At 52.2% G+C, this 13148-nt stretch overlaps 1 protein-coding gene across 1 annotated transcript; it reads left to right on the top strand.

Annotated features, from left to right (window-relative positions):
* Window positions 1-2572: 2572 nt before the first annotated feature.
* On the top strand, window positions 2573-6240 carry LOC130706231 (uncharacterized protein CXorf49 homolog). The gene is made up of 5 exons (XM_057537571.1): window positions 2573-3820; window positions 4540-4696; window positions 5226-5302; window positions 5570-5615; window positions 6200-6240. The coding sequence occupies exons 1-5, from the start codon at window positions 2573-2575 to the stop codon at window positions 6238-6240; spliced, it is 1569 nt and encodes a 522-aa protein (XP_057393554.1).
* Window positions 6241-13148: the final 6908 nt, after the last annotated feature.

The following is a 13148-nucleotide window of genomic DNA, read 5'->3' as shown; positions in this document are numbered from 1 at the left end:
TCACTGGTCTGTGGAGTAAGAGCTATCACCTTGGGAAGGCCAAGAGGAACCTCTGACACTGGCTCCCACCCCAGGCCAAGAGAGTAAGTCAAAACCAGTATTGGATCCTGGTGAGTGTAGGGGGGTAAAGCAGAGATTAGTGACATCATTGGAGACGTATGGGATGCAGGGGAAGAGCAGGTAGGAGAGCCACAGGGACGAAGAGAGTGGAGAAGGTGAGAAGAAGTTCTGGGAGTCTCTCTATGGGCGAGGGAGGAAGGGAGTGGAAATGGTGAGAGGGAAGACGGAGGCTTCCACTGGATCCACTGGTAATGTTTCATAGGATGCTGGTGGATGCAGGAGATTTTGCTATATCCTTCCTTATTCATTTTAACATATTTGAAATAGCACACCATGACTTAAAAAGTCACTGGGAGAAGTGGAAGAGGGCGGTATCCACAAACAGGCAGGCACCATCGGGGGCAGGCTCGAGGAGGAGGATTGCAGATTTACAGTGCACCCAATCTCCCCTGCTCTGTAACTTCTCCAGCATGGCCAGCTTCTCAGGTGCAGACCCAGAAAACTGGGCCTTTGAGTTCCACAGACAAGAGGGGTTCAGACATCCCAGGACTCTCCAGGAGGTCAGCCAGAGCAGGATGCAGGAGAGAGAGGTGACTGAAGGCAGAGGAGTATGAAAGGGAAAGAGCAGAAGGAAGGTATGAGAGGAATGGAGGGGTGTCAGAGTAGGAGTTGGGTGGCAGACAAGGGAAATTCTAACATCCATGGGCCATATAGAAACCAAGAGAGGGACCACTCCCCAGACATCAGTACTGCTCAGCTCAGGGAAGCTGAGAACTGACAGTTCCAAGAAAAATTGAGAGACACCTGGCTATCCACACCCACCCCCATCACAACTGGTAGGCCTTGGTTGTGCGTCCTTCAAAACTTTAAGACATACTTGTACATATACTTGAATGAATTCTCATATATTACATAGGATTGACTGGTGTGTGTGTGTGTGCCCACGCACGCAAGTGCTTTAATTTACAAATGTGAATCCAAAGCCATCGTTCTGCAACTTACAGTTTGAAGTCAGGCGGATGCTTTCGAAAGCTGTGAGGATGGCCTGATGCATTCCTTTGGACTGCCACGCTTTATGCTACTGGATGCTAAGCCACGTTGCATTCATCCATTTCCTTACTGATGGGAATTTGGAGTGTTCCCAGTTTTCCCCATCACCAACACCCTTGTGCCTGTGTTCTTGTACACTACAGGTACCAGCGTGTCTCCGGAAGAAGTACCAGGCAGCGGACTTGCTGGAACATAGAGGAAATAGCTTTTATTTTTCCTTCCAGTTTTAAGATCTTGGGCTCAAAGCAAGGACTCTGGAGTCAGATTGATTGGTTTCAATCCTGCCGCTGATCCCCACGAGCCGAATGACCTTGGGCCCGTGGCTGAACCTCTCAGTGCCTGTTTCCTCACCGGTAAGAGGCCAGTAATAGTTGGTACTATAGTTCTAGGCGTGTCACGCGGATGCATTACTATCTATGCCCAGCGCTTAGAAGAGTGCCAGGCACAGAGTCCGTGCTGGCACTAAGTTGCTTTCAATGGATTCTGCCAGATTACCTCCCAAATGGATCTCTTGCACCACCGCCACAGGGGTTTGCTCCTAACCTCTCCCACCCTCGGAATGGTTAAGCTCTTTGAAGGCTGTCAACCTAGTGTGTGAAACCCGATTCGTGGTTTTAGCTCACATCTCCAGGATCAGCGGTGGGGAGCATCTCTTGGGGTGTAACTGGCCACTGCGATTTCCTCTTCTTTGAATTTGCCTCAGAGCGGGGGAAGGGCTGATGGAGCGAGGCCAACCCCAGTCTGTCCGCCAACCCCAGTCTGTCCGCCAAACCCGCCTGCCAATAACGTTTGCTGAGCCACATTTGATGGAGCAGTTGAGACAGAGACCTTACAGAACGAAAATACGATCCCTTTGCTCTCTGGCCGACCCCTGATCGCTGACTGCGGGACTCCTGTGCCCATTCTCCTGTTGGGTCGTAAGGCTTGCGGTGGAAGGGAGGCTGGCAAATGCTTTCGGCGCCTGCTAGGCGTCCAGCGCCTCCATCTTGACGTTTCATCCTCACCACCCGTGGAGCCCAGCGCCCTCACTCCCCGACCCCCTGTGTAGATGGGAGACGGAGGCTCAGAGCTGTGACTCTAACCGGAAAGGGGAGGCGGGACAGGAGGAGGCGGGCCGAGAGGCTTGACAGAGGGAGGCACTCCCACCATCCCCTTCGCCAGCCCACTGCCCGGACCGCCCACAGGCTTGGGGGCAAACCAGAGGCCCTCGACCCCATTGGTTAGGCCTCGAGGCGGCAGGCGAACAAGGCGCCCGCTGGTTGGCGGGGCCCGGACCAATGAGGAGGCCGCGGCGCGGGCGTGGGAGGCGCGCTGGAAGCCGCGCGTCGTCTCCTTTGAGGCGAGCTCGTGCGGCGCGTGAGGTGGCTGCCGCTGCCTTCTGAGCGCCGCCCGCCTCACCCGCCGTGACCGCGACTCGGGCCATCGACCGTCGCCCCGGTTCCGGCGCCGCCAGGGTCGCGACATGAGCTCCCCCGATGAGGTGTCTGTGTGGGGAACGGGTTTCGGCCCAGAGGGCGGGGAGCGGGCCGGCGTCGGCCCGGCCGGCCCCGCAGTCCCATGGGGACCCGACCCAGGCCCCGAGCCCGGGGAGCCGCGGAGCGGCGAGGGCGGGGGCGGCTTCCCGGACCCCGAGGGCTTCCAGTTGGAGCGGGAGATGCTGGAAGCGGAAGGGCCGGTGCCGTGGGGCCCCGAAGGCCGACCTGGCTCCCCGGCTGACGACAAGAGGGACCTCCTGGACCTGGACGAGGAGTCTGCGGCGGCCATCTTGCTGCAGCTGGCCGAGTGGGACGTGCTGGGCGTCCGCAGACACCCGTCCCTGGAGAGCTGCGCCGCCTTCGAAGTGTCCGCCGCGTGGGCCGGCCTCGAGGCGGGCCCCGGCGGTCGAGGAGCGCCCGACCAGAGCTGTGGGGAAGCGCCGCCAGCTCCGGCCCGCCCTCTCCACCTCGGTGGGCCCGAAGCGGGCCGGGCCTGGGGGAACCCTGAGAGAGGCCCTAAGCGTAGGTTGAACGTGGCCGCGGATCGCCAGCGGCTCCCCGAGGAAGGCCTGGCCTGGCTGCTGTCCAACCCCGAGTCCTCAGATGAGTTCAGTGAGACACAGCTGATGACGGTGAGCACTTACCCCAGAGGAGGAGGCCAGGCCGAGCCCAGCAGACCCGAGGATCCCGGGGACACTCCCAGACACTCGAATTTCCAAGTCAGGGAGAATTTCCTTCACGTGCCAGGCTCTTCCCTGTCCTCGGCTCCGCGAGGACTCACTTCGGTTGTGGAAACGGAGGACGTGGGAGAGCAGGGCATCTCTTCCCCTAAGAAAATGTGGAGCGTGCTCTGGGGGAAGGGGGGCAGCAGGTCCAGCTACCCGGGAGCTGCTGCTGCTGCTGCTGCAGGTGGCCTGCCGTGGGTCACTCCTAGGAAGGAGGGGGCCCAGGAGAAGAAATCCCTCAGGGGAGCCTCCAAACTTGCCCCGGGGACAACCTTCCCTTCCGGGGGAGAGCGAATCTCGGCAACTGCCCTGGAACCGGCCACCTTGCCCCCAATCTCTGGTATTCCGCTGCTTGGGAGATCCAAGAGGTATACCTTGGTCCCTTTGGGAACCGAACAGTCCAAGCACACCGGCGCTGGGAAGAAATCCGTGGCCAGGCGGGCAAGGGAGTCTGAGGCGGTGGCGGGAGAAGATAAGGACCCAAATAGAGACCCAGCCGCAAAGGGCCAAGTGAGTAGGCCATGCTCCTCCTCTCTCCCCACTCTTCCCCCACCCCCGCTCCAACCGCCCCCAGGACACACGTCTTCACCCATGCTGCCTCTGTCCATCCCTCAGGGGTCGTCATTGGGTGCCCCTCGGTCACTGGGTCATTAGGATGCCAGATCGGGCTCCTTTTACTAGGGACAAACATTAAGGTAGCACTTCGGGTGTGCTGGGCCCGGTTCTCCACCCTTGGCCTGTTTCCAGCCTCCTCTGCGAGACTGGGGCTGGGATGGAAGGGAGGGCTGGTAGCTGAATTGGGTCGGGGGATCCCTTAAAAGCTTCCCCAAAAAGCCTCAGTATTTAGACTCACCAGCTTCCTGATTCCTACTTCCTAGCTGTTCCCCAGACCTTCCTTGCAGGGGACCTGGGCTTTCTCAGTGCCCCACTGTTGTCCCTAGATCAGCTCTGCCTGCTGGCCTGGGGCTGACTGAGGGAGGAAGTGCTAATGAGATCAGCCTTTCAATTCCCTTCCCAATTCCCTGCCTCACCCCGGCCCCTAATCACATAACTCTCTCTCTCTCTCTCTCTCTCTCTCTCTCTCTCACTTTCTCTCTCTCTCTCTCTCTCTCTGTCACACACACACACACACACATACACACACACGTACACACATACACACACACACACACACACACACACAGAGACACACATCCTTAGTCCAAATCGGTGAGAAATTCTTGTTTCAGCTGCCAGCTTACAGGCCAGGAACATCTTTTCCACGCATGCATCGTGGAAAAGCCAGCAGTGGTGACCTCAACACCAGAGGCCCCCAAGATCCAGGCAACTCAGAGCCCTTGGCCCTGAACCCAGGAGAAGTCATGCCCAGGGGGCCTGTCCCCTCAGGTGAGTGTCGTGGGTTTGATATGAGGGGAGGGGAGAGGGGTGGAGGACAGAAACCTCTGGCTCTGTCTCTGCTGGGGGCACAGCCTTGCTCCCAGGCAGCTTCTCCCACAGGAGACGGGGTGCTGGCAGGGCTGGCCTTGAGCCACATCATCCTCTGTGTGGGGTTTGTGCGGCCGGGGTGATGGGTGGCAGTGCCCCAAACAGCTCCTCCGGGTGTAGACTTGCAGGGGAACAGCCTTTTCTGTTAAGTCCTGTTCGCCCACATTGCTCTCCCACGTGCTGGCTGTGGCTGCAGCTCTGGGAGGGTCGAATCCAGAGCCACAGTCTTTGGGGCCCGCGGTGGCGAAATGGCTGCCCCCGGGGAACAGGGGAGGCAGGCCCAGAGAGAAGGTTCGGGCTGCTGGGCAGAGCAGGGGCGGCTTGTTGCCAGCGGAGGGTGGTGCTGCCTCACCTCACGTTAGACCCCGCTTGGCCCTTTCCACCTCACTGGGAGCCTGGGAAGCTGGATTGTGTGTCCTTTCCCTCTCAGGTGACCGGGAGCCACTTGACCATCCCCCAAGACCGGAAAGGCAGCAGCAGCCACTGGGAACGCAGGGCTGTCCTTGGGTAATGCTTCCTCTGGCTCCTGGAAATGCAGGCCCAAACTCGAGGGCGGGATCTGGGTCCAAGTTCAACTGACATGTGTGGGGCCCCCCCTCCCCTGCCCCCATCGCGTACCCCACGGAGGGAGCCCACCTCCTTTCCACTGAGGAGCCCTTGCCAGTCTAGCCACCCGGCTTTGGGATGGAGGGCCCTGGAGAGAGGAGAAGGTGGAGGAGAGAGGAGGCCAGAGTATACTAATCATTTCTCTTCCTCCTGTGTCTGCTGGCCTAGTGTCTCGTGCTACAGAGAGAAATAGACGACCTTAAGGAGCAACTTGGTATGAGGAACCAGGGACGGAGAGCGGTGTCTTAGTGCAGAACCCAGGTGGGCACCTGGGGTGGGGGTGGGCTGCAGGTGCAGTCGGCCTCGCAGGGACCAACATCCCTGTGGGGAGGAGAACCTAGCAGGCCTGGCCCTGGAGCCGGCTGTGCATGTACAGCTGGGCGTGTGTACAAGTAGCAAAGTACTGTCTGGACTGCATGCACACTTTGCCAGCCAGACCAGTCCTAGGGAATCTCCTTCTGATAGGACTTTTAGAGATGCCTCGTTGATTTTTTCCTTGAACTGCTGCTTGGTGTGGCTTCTAAGGTTCTTGTTGGATTGTTTGTTTGTTTGTGTGACGAGTTCTGACTGGTTGTGGCACGGCCCACAGCATGAGAGCCGCTGGCACATTTTGTTTCCCTTTAGGAACCGGTTCCACATTCAATTTGGGTGGTGGGGAGTGATCAGGCCCAGAGCTCTTTGCATCGGGTCTGGAGGGGGTTTCAGGTTGCAGGGCTAGGCGGTTCCTCACGGGGATAGGGGGACGGGCTTCTATATCCCTCTGTCTGGAGCGCCTGCTAATGCCTGTCCCTGTTGCAGCCGCCATGCAGTACCTGGCTGACAAGTTCCAGACCCTTTGAAGTGAGTGTTACACACACCGTACCCCTTCCCACAGTCCTGGCTGTTGAGCAGGGCTGGGGGCTGGCCCTGGCTTGAGGCTCTTCCCTGACTCCGCTGTTTCACAGGTTGAGCCCAGCGTCTTCCTGCAAGAGGAGCAGCTGGTACCTTTGGGGCCCGGGAGCTGTGGCCAAGCTCGTTCCCTCCTGTTCTGCCTCAGCTCGGGCTTCCTCTCCCCCTTGTTTTGCCCCCGCCCCGCCCCAGTTTCACAGCAGTTTCCAATTAAAGTACCTCTCATGTTCTGTGTTCTGCCTTCTCTCTGGAGGGGTAGGGGTAGGGGGCCGGGGCGGGGCGCTGCTCCACGTCAGAGCCTTTTCCAGAACAGTATCTCCGGCATCCTGTGGTGGGGACTCTGGGCCAGCCTCTGCTACCATCCCTGCAGTCAAGCCAGCGGAGTGTCCCAGGTCTGGGTCCTGTGTGGGCTCTGCCAGGCCACATTGGCACGTCCTCCCTTTCCCCCGAAGGCCCTCTTCTAGTTCTCTCCAAACCCCCCTCCTCCTTTGGGGTCTGGCGGTTCCCATTCATCTCTGCCATTCCCCCTCCCCATCAGCAGGAACTCATGACCCCCTTCCAGAGCTCCGATCTGGAAGCTTTCACATCCTCCCTGCCCTAGCCAGCTGACCACCCTCCTCCAGCCTGGTCGTCTCTATACCCTTGAGTGGAAATTGGCCCGTCAGGTTCTATGGCAAGTGTGGTTAGTAGGTCTGTGTTCTTGCATGGTCCCCGTCAAATACTCTTCCACCCGCCCCATGACACAGATTTTCCTGGAAATGATATTTCCGTGTCCCCGCTCAATCTCCCAGACTGCCTCTTCAGGACACACGAGATTGAGTCTGAACTCCATGTTCGATTTCCCCCTCACTGGAGGTTGGGGAGCACTTCCTTCCCTCAGCCGGGACCCAGGGCTGTACCAGCCTGAGACTCAGAGGGACAGATTTGTGTTTGAGTGAGGCGAGGGTGGTTCTGCCTGACACCCTTCCCGAAAGACCGGTGTTTTACTACACAAAAGGGGGTATGACGGTAGATAGGACATTCCAGGTTGGTGACTGTGTGTCCCTGTGTGTGAATAAAAGTAATCAGGGATAATCTCCCTTGAGGGAGGAAGATGTGATTCAGGGAGTAAAGGGAGTAGAGGCTGGTCCAGGTTCTGTAAGGCATTGAATGAGCAAAAGCAAGGGTCGGATCTGTTTTGTTCAAGGGTTGTTGTTAAATTCCCAAAACATAGGAGGGGGATGATGCAGAAGTCACCAAACCCCACGACAGGGTGTCGGGATGCTCAAAATGTTGGATTCGCTGGAGGAGGCTCTCGATCCTACTCTGTGATCCTATGATGTCTGACAACTACTGTGGGTGTGGATGGAATGAGATTGGGAAGGGTGGCTCCTCAGAGTAGCTCATCTTAGAATCAGGGGACCCATATATGAGACCACCCAACATGAGCTACCTGGGACAGGGGCAGGATGGGCGCAGTGAGGATGGGAAGTAAGGAGTGACTGCACCTGGACAATGGGCAGCACTTGGGTCCACCCTTCCCCCATATTCTCACCCTGACTCGCTTCCAGAGTTCATGGCATGAGCTCAGGTGGACAGACCACATGTGGGATGGGACAGTCACAGACCTCAGGGTCAGCAAAGAACGTTCGTGGGACTGAATCCTTCCACTCAAACCCCTCCCTGGAGCAGGTGGGCTTGATTGCTGCCCAGGCCTCTGGCTGGATTCCTAGGATGTACCCAGTGCTCCCCACCCCAGCCTGTACCAGGCTTATGATCTAGGCCCTCTTGCTCTGGCACTGCTCCCCACTGAGCTGAGGCCATTACCAATGAGTGTGTGTGCACTTTGAGGAAACAGAGGTAGCTCAGACCTTGGACCTGCCTCTGCCCAGTAGAGACAGTCATTCCAGGTCATGTGTCCCTGCAGACACTCTGGGGAGAGTGAAGAGACCGCCATCTCAGGAACTCGCTTCCCAGTGCACAGTATGGAGGGTGTGGCACCAGCTCAGTGGTGTGGCACCAACCCCTCCGGCCTGAACCCCTCTGGCTCAGAGCCCATTCCCTCCAGCCTGTAACCACAGTGTGCACGCTGGGGAGAAGGTGAAAGCAGCACAGAAATACTGCCCCAAGCCCTCAGGACCTGGCTGTATCCCAGACCAATGTGGAGACTGCCATCACACCCGGGAGAAACCCAACTTCCTCAGGTCTCTTACTCTAGCCCCTCAGGACCCAACCCCACACCTGAAAGGGCAGTGATGGCCATTGAGCATAGAAGAAGCCCCAGCTCACACCTTGTTCTGGCTCTAGCCCCTTCAACTCCAGACCTGTTTCCCACCCGGGCAGTGACTGCCAGCAGACCCCAGGGGAAGATGCAGCCCATGCTCACTTCATATCTAGCTCTCCCTCCAGAGCCACTGGGCACATGCAGACTGAACAGGGATGGTCCCACACAAGAACACACCCTCAAGACTGGGATAGATAACTCTCTCACCTTATTTCATAGAGACAGAGAAAGTTTTTAGAAAATGAGTAGACAGGGGAACATGTTTCAAATTAAAGACAAGAAAAAATGCTGTAAAAAACCCTAAGGAAACTGATAAATAATTTAACTGATGAAGACTTCAAAGCAGTAGTAATATGAATGCTAACTGAACTGGGGAAAAGAATAGATGAACACAGTGAGAATTTTTAACAAAGAACTAGAAAATATAAAAAGGACCAGTCAGAGCCGAATATAATAACTGAAATTACAAATACACTAGAGGGAATTAACAGCAGATTAGGTGACAGAGAAGGAAACATAAGCAGTCTGGAAAGTAGAATAATGGAAATCACTCAATCATAAGAGCAAAAAAAATTTTTTTTAAATGAGAATAGTTTAAGGGACCTGTGGGACAACATCAAGCATATTCACATTTGCATTATAGGGGTCCCAGAGGAGAAGAGAGAGAGTAAGGGGTTGAAAATGTATTTGATGAAATTATGGCTGTAAACTTCCCTAATCTGAAGAAAGAAACACAGAGGAAGCACAGAGAGTCCCAAACAAAATGAATCCATACACACCCACATCAAGACATATAATTAAAAGGGCAAAAGTTAAAGAGAGAATTCTAAAGGTAGCAAGAGAAAAACAAGAGTCACATACAAAGGAACTCCCATAAGCCTATCAGCTAATTTTTCTGCATAAACTTTGCATGTCAGAAGGGAGTGGCATGATAAGATTTAAAGTGCTGAGGGGGAAAACCCCACAACCTAGGATACTTTACCCAGCAAGGTTATCATTCAGAATTGAAGGAGAGATAAAGGCTTCTCAGACAAGCAAAAATTAAAAGAGTTCATCAATACTAAACCAACCTTACAAGAAGTGTTAAAAGGTCGTCTTGAAGTAAAAAAAAAAAAAACAATGGCTACAACAGGAAATAAGAAATTAAAAGATGGGGAAAATATACTGGTGAAGCAATTATATCATAAAGGCTGGGTATTTACCAGTTAAATAAGCTAGTAGCTTATTAACAGCTTACAAAAAGCTTTGTAATTAACAGCTTACAAAAATTGTAAAATCAACTCTAACTACAATAAACAGTTAAATGATAGACATGAAGATGTGAAATATGACATCAAAAACACAAAATGTTGGGAGGTGAGTAAAAAATGTAGAGCTTTCAGAATGTGTTTGAACTTAAATGACTATCGGTTTAAATCAAATAGATATAGGTCAACATAAATGAACTCCATGGTAACCACAAATCAAAGACCTACTATAGATATACCAAAACTATAGAGAAAGGAACACAAACATAACACTGAAGAAAATCATCAAACCACAAAAGAGACACTAAAAGAAGAAAGCAATGGAGAAGAACTACAAAAACAACCAGAAAACAAATAACAAAATAGCAATAAGTACATACCTACAAAAAACCACTTTAAATGTCAATGGAGGAGATTGGTTCAAGACAGCGGAGTAGAAGGATGTGCGCTCCTCCCTCCTGTGAGAACACCGGAATCACAACTAACTGCTGAACAATCATCGACAAAAAGACACTGGAACTCACCAAAAAAGATATCCCACATCCAAAGACAAAGGAGGAGCCACAATGAGACAGTAGGAGGGGCGCAATCATGATAAAATCAAATCACATAACTGCTGGGTGGGTGACTCACAAACTGGAGAACAATTATACCACAGAAGTCTGCCCACTGCAGGGCTTCCCTGGTGGCACAGTGGTTAAGAATCTGCCTGCCAATGCAGGGGACACGGGTTCGAGCCCTGGTCCGCGAAGATCCCACATGCTGTGGAGCAGCTGAGCCTGTGCGCCACAACTACTGAGCCTGCACTCTAGGGCCTGCAAGCCACAACTACTGAAGCCCGTGCACCTAGAGCCTGTGCTCCGCAACAAGAGAAACTACCATGATGAGAAACCCGTGCACCGCAATGAAGAGTAGTCCCTGCTCGCCGCAATTAGAGAAAGCCCGCGTGCAGCAACAAAGACCCAACACAGCCAAAAATAAATAAATAAATAAAATTATTTTTTTAAAAAAGAAGCCTGCCCACTGCAGTGAAGATTCTGAGCCCCACATCAGGCTTCCCAACCTGGGGGTCCAGCAACGGGAGGAGAAATCCCCAGAGAACCGGACTTTGAAGGCCAGCGGGAATTGATTGCAGGACTTCACCAGGACTGGGGGAAACAGAGACTCCACGCTTGGAGGGCACACACAAAGTAGTGTGTGCAACAGGACTCAGGGGGAAGGAGTAGTGACCCCATAGGAAACTGAACCAGTCCTACCTGCTAGTGTCCGAGGGTCTCCTGCAGAGCTGGGGGTGGCTGTGGCACACCACGGGGATAAGGACACTAGCAGCAGAAGTTATGGGAAGTACTCATTGGCATAAGCCCTCCCAGAGTCCACCATTAGCCCCACCAAAGAGCCTGTAGTTTCCAGTGCTGGGTCACCTCAGGCCAAACAACCAACAAGGAGGGAACACAGCCCCACCCATCAGCAGACAACTGGATTAAAGTTTTACTGAGCTCTACCCACCACCACTCCCTCCCATCAGGAAGCTTGCACAAGCCTCTTAGATAGCCTCATCCACTAGAGGGCAGACAGCAGAAGCGAGAACTACAATCCTGCAGCCCATGGAACGAAAACCACAGTCACAGAAAGACAGACAAAATGAAAAGGCAGAGGACTATGTCCCAGATGAAGGAACATGACCAATAGCTGCACTATTGTTTCTTGACTGCTCCTCCCTTATTTCTGCATCCCCTCCCTTCCCTGATTAGCAGCTTCTCTTTTTTTTCCTAACATCTTTATTGGAGTATAATTGCTTTACAATGGTGTGTTAGTTTCTGCTTTATAACAAAGTGAATCAGTTATACATATACATATGTTCCCATATCTCTTCCCTCTTGCATCTCCCTCCCTCCCACCCTCCCTATCCCACCCCTCTAGGTGGTCACAAAGCACCGAGCTGATCTCCCTGTGCTATGCGGTTGCTTCCCACTAGCTATCTATTTTATGTTTGGTAGTGTATATATGTCCATGCCACTCTCTCAATTTGTCACATCTTACCCTTCCCCCTCCCCATATTCTCAAGTCCATTCTCTAGTAGGTCTGTGTCTTTATTCCCGTCTTGCCACTAGGTTCTTCATGACCTTTTTTTCCCCTTAGAATCCATATATATGTGTTAGCATACTGTATTTGTTTTTCTCTTTCTGACTTACTTCACTCTGTATGACAGACTCTAACTCCATCCACCTCACTACAAATAACTCAATTTCGTTTCTTTTTATGGCTGAGTAATATTCCATTGTACATATTTGCCACATCTTCTTTATCCATTCATCTGATGATGGACACTTAGGTTGCTTCCATGTCCTGGCTATTGTAAATAGAGCTGCAATGAACATTTTGGTACATGACTCTTTTTGAATTATGGTTTTATCAGGGTATATGCCCAGTAGTGGGATTGCTGGGTCGTATGGTAGTTCTATTTTAAGTTTTTTAAGGAACCTCCATACTGTTCTCCATAGTGGCTGTATCAATTTACATTCCCACCAACAGTGCAAGAGTGTTCCCTTTTCTCCACACCCTCTCCAGCATTTATTGTTTCTAGATTTTTTGATGATGGCCATTCTGACCGGTGTGAGATCATATCTCATTGTAGTTTTGATTTGCATTTCTCTAATGATTAATGACGTTGAGCATTCTTTCATGTGTTTGTTGGCAATCTGTATATCTTCTTTGGAGAAATGTCTGTTTAGGTCTTCTGCCCATTTTTGGATTGGGTTGTTTGTTTTTTTCTTATTGAGCTGCATGACCTGCTTGTTAATTTTGGAGATTAATCCAATGTCAGTTGCTTCATTTGCAAATATTTTCTCCCATTCTGAGAGTTGTCTTTTTGTCTTGTTTATGGTTTCCTTTGCTGTGCAAAAGCTTTTAAGTTTCATTAGGTGCCATTTGTTTATTTTTGTTTTTATTTCCATTTCTCTAGGAGCTGAGTCAAAAAGGATCTTGCTGTGATTTATGTCATAGAGTGTTCCGCCTATGTTTTTCTCTTAGAGTTTGATAGTGTCTGGCCTTACATTTAGGTCTTTAATCCATTTTGAGTTTATTTTTGTGTATGGTGTTAAGGAGTGTTCTAATTTTATACTTTTACTTGTACCTGTCCAGTTTTCCCAGGACCACTTATTGAAGAGGCTGTCTTTTCTCCACTGTATATTCTTGCCTCCTTTATCAAAGATAAGGTGACCATATGTGTGTGGATTTATCTCTGGGCTTTCTATCCTGTTCCCTTGATCTATATTTCTGTTTTTGTGCCAGTACCATACTGTCTTGATTACTGTAGCTTTGTAACATAGTTTGAAGTCCAGGAGCCTGA

The sequence above is a fragment of the Balaenoptera acutorostrata genome, chromosome X (genome assembly GCF_949987535.1).
Source record: "Balaenoptera acutorostrata chromosome X, mBalAcu1.1, whole genome shotgun sequence".
NCBI classification, from domain to species: Eukaryota; Metazoa; Chordata; class Mammalia; order Artiodactyla; family Balaenopteridae; genus Balaenoptera; species Balaenoptera acutorostrata.
Note: the sequence above shows the minus strand (reverse complement) of the source record. Positions and strands in the feature narration are given on the sequence as shown.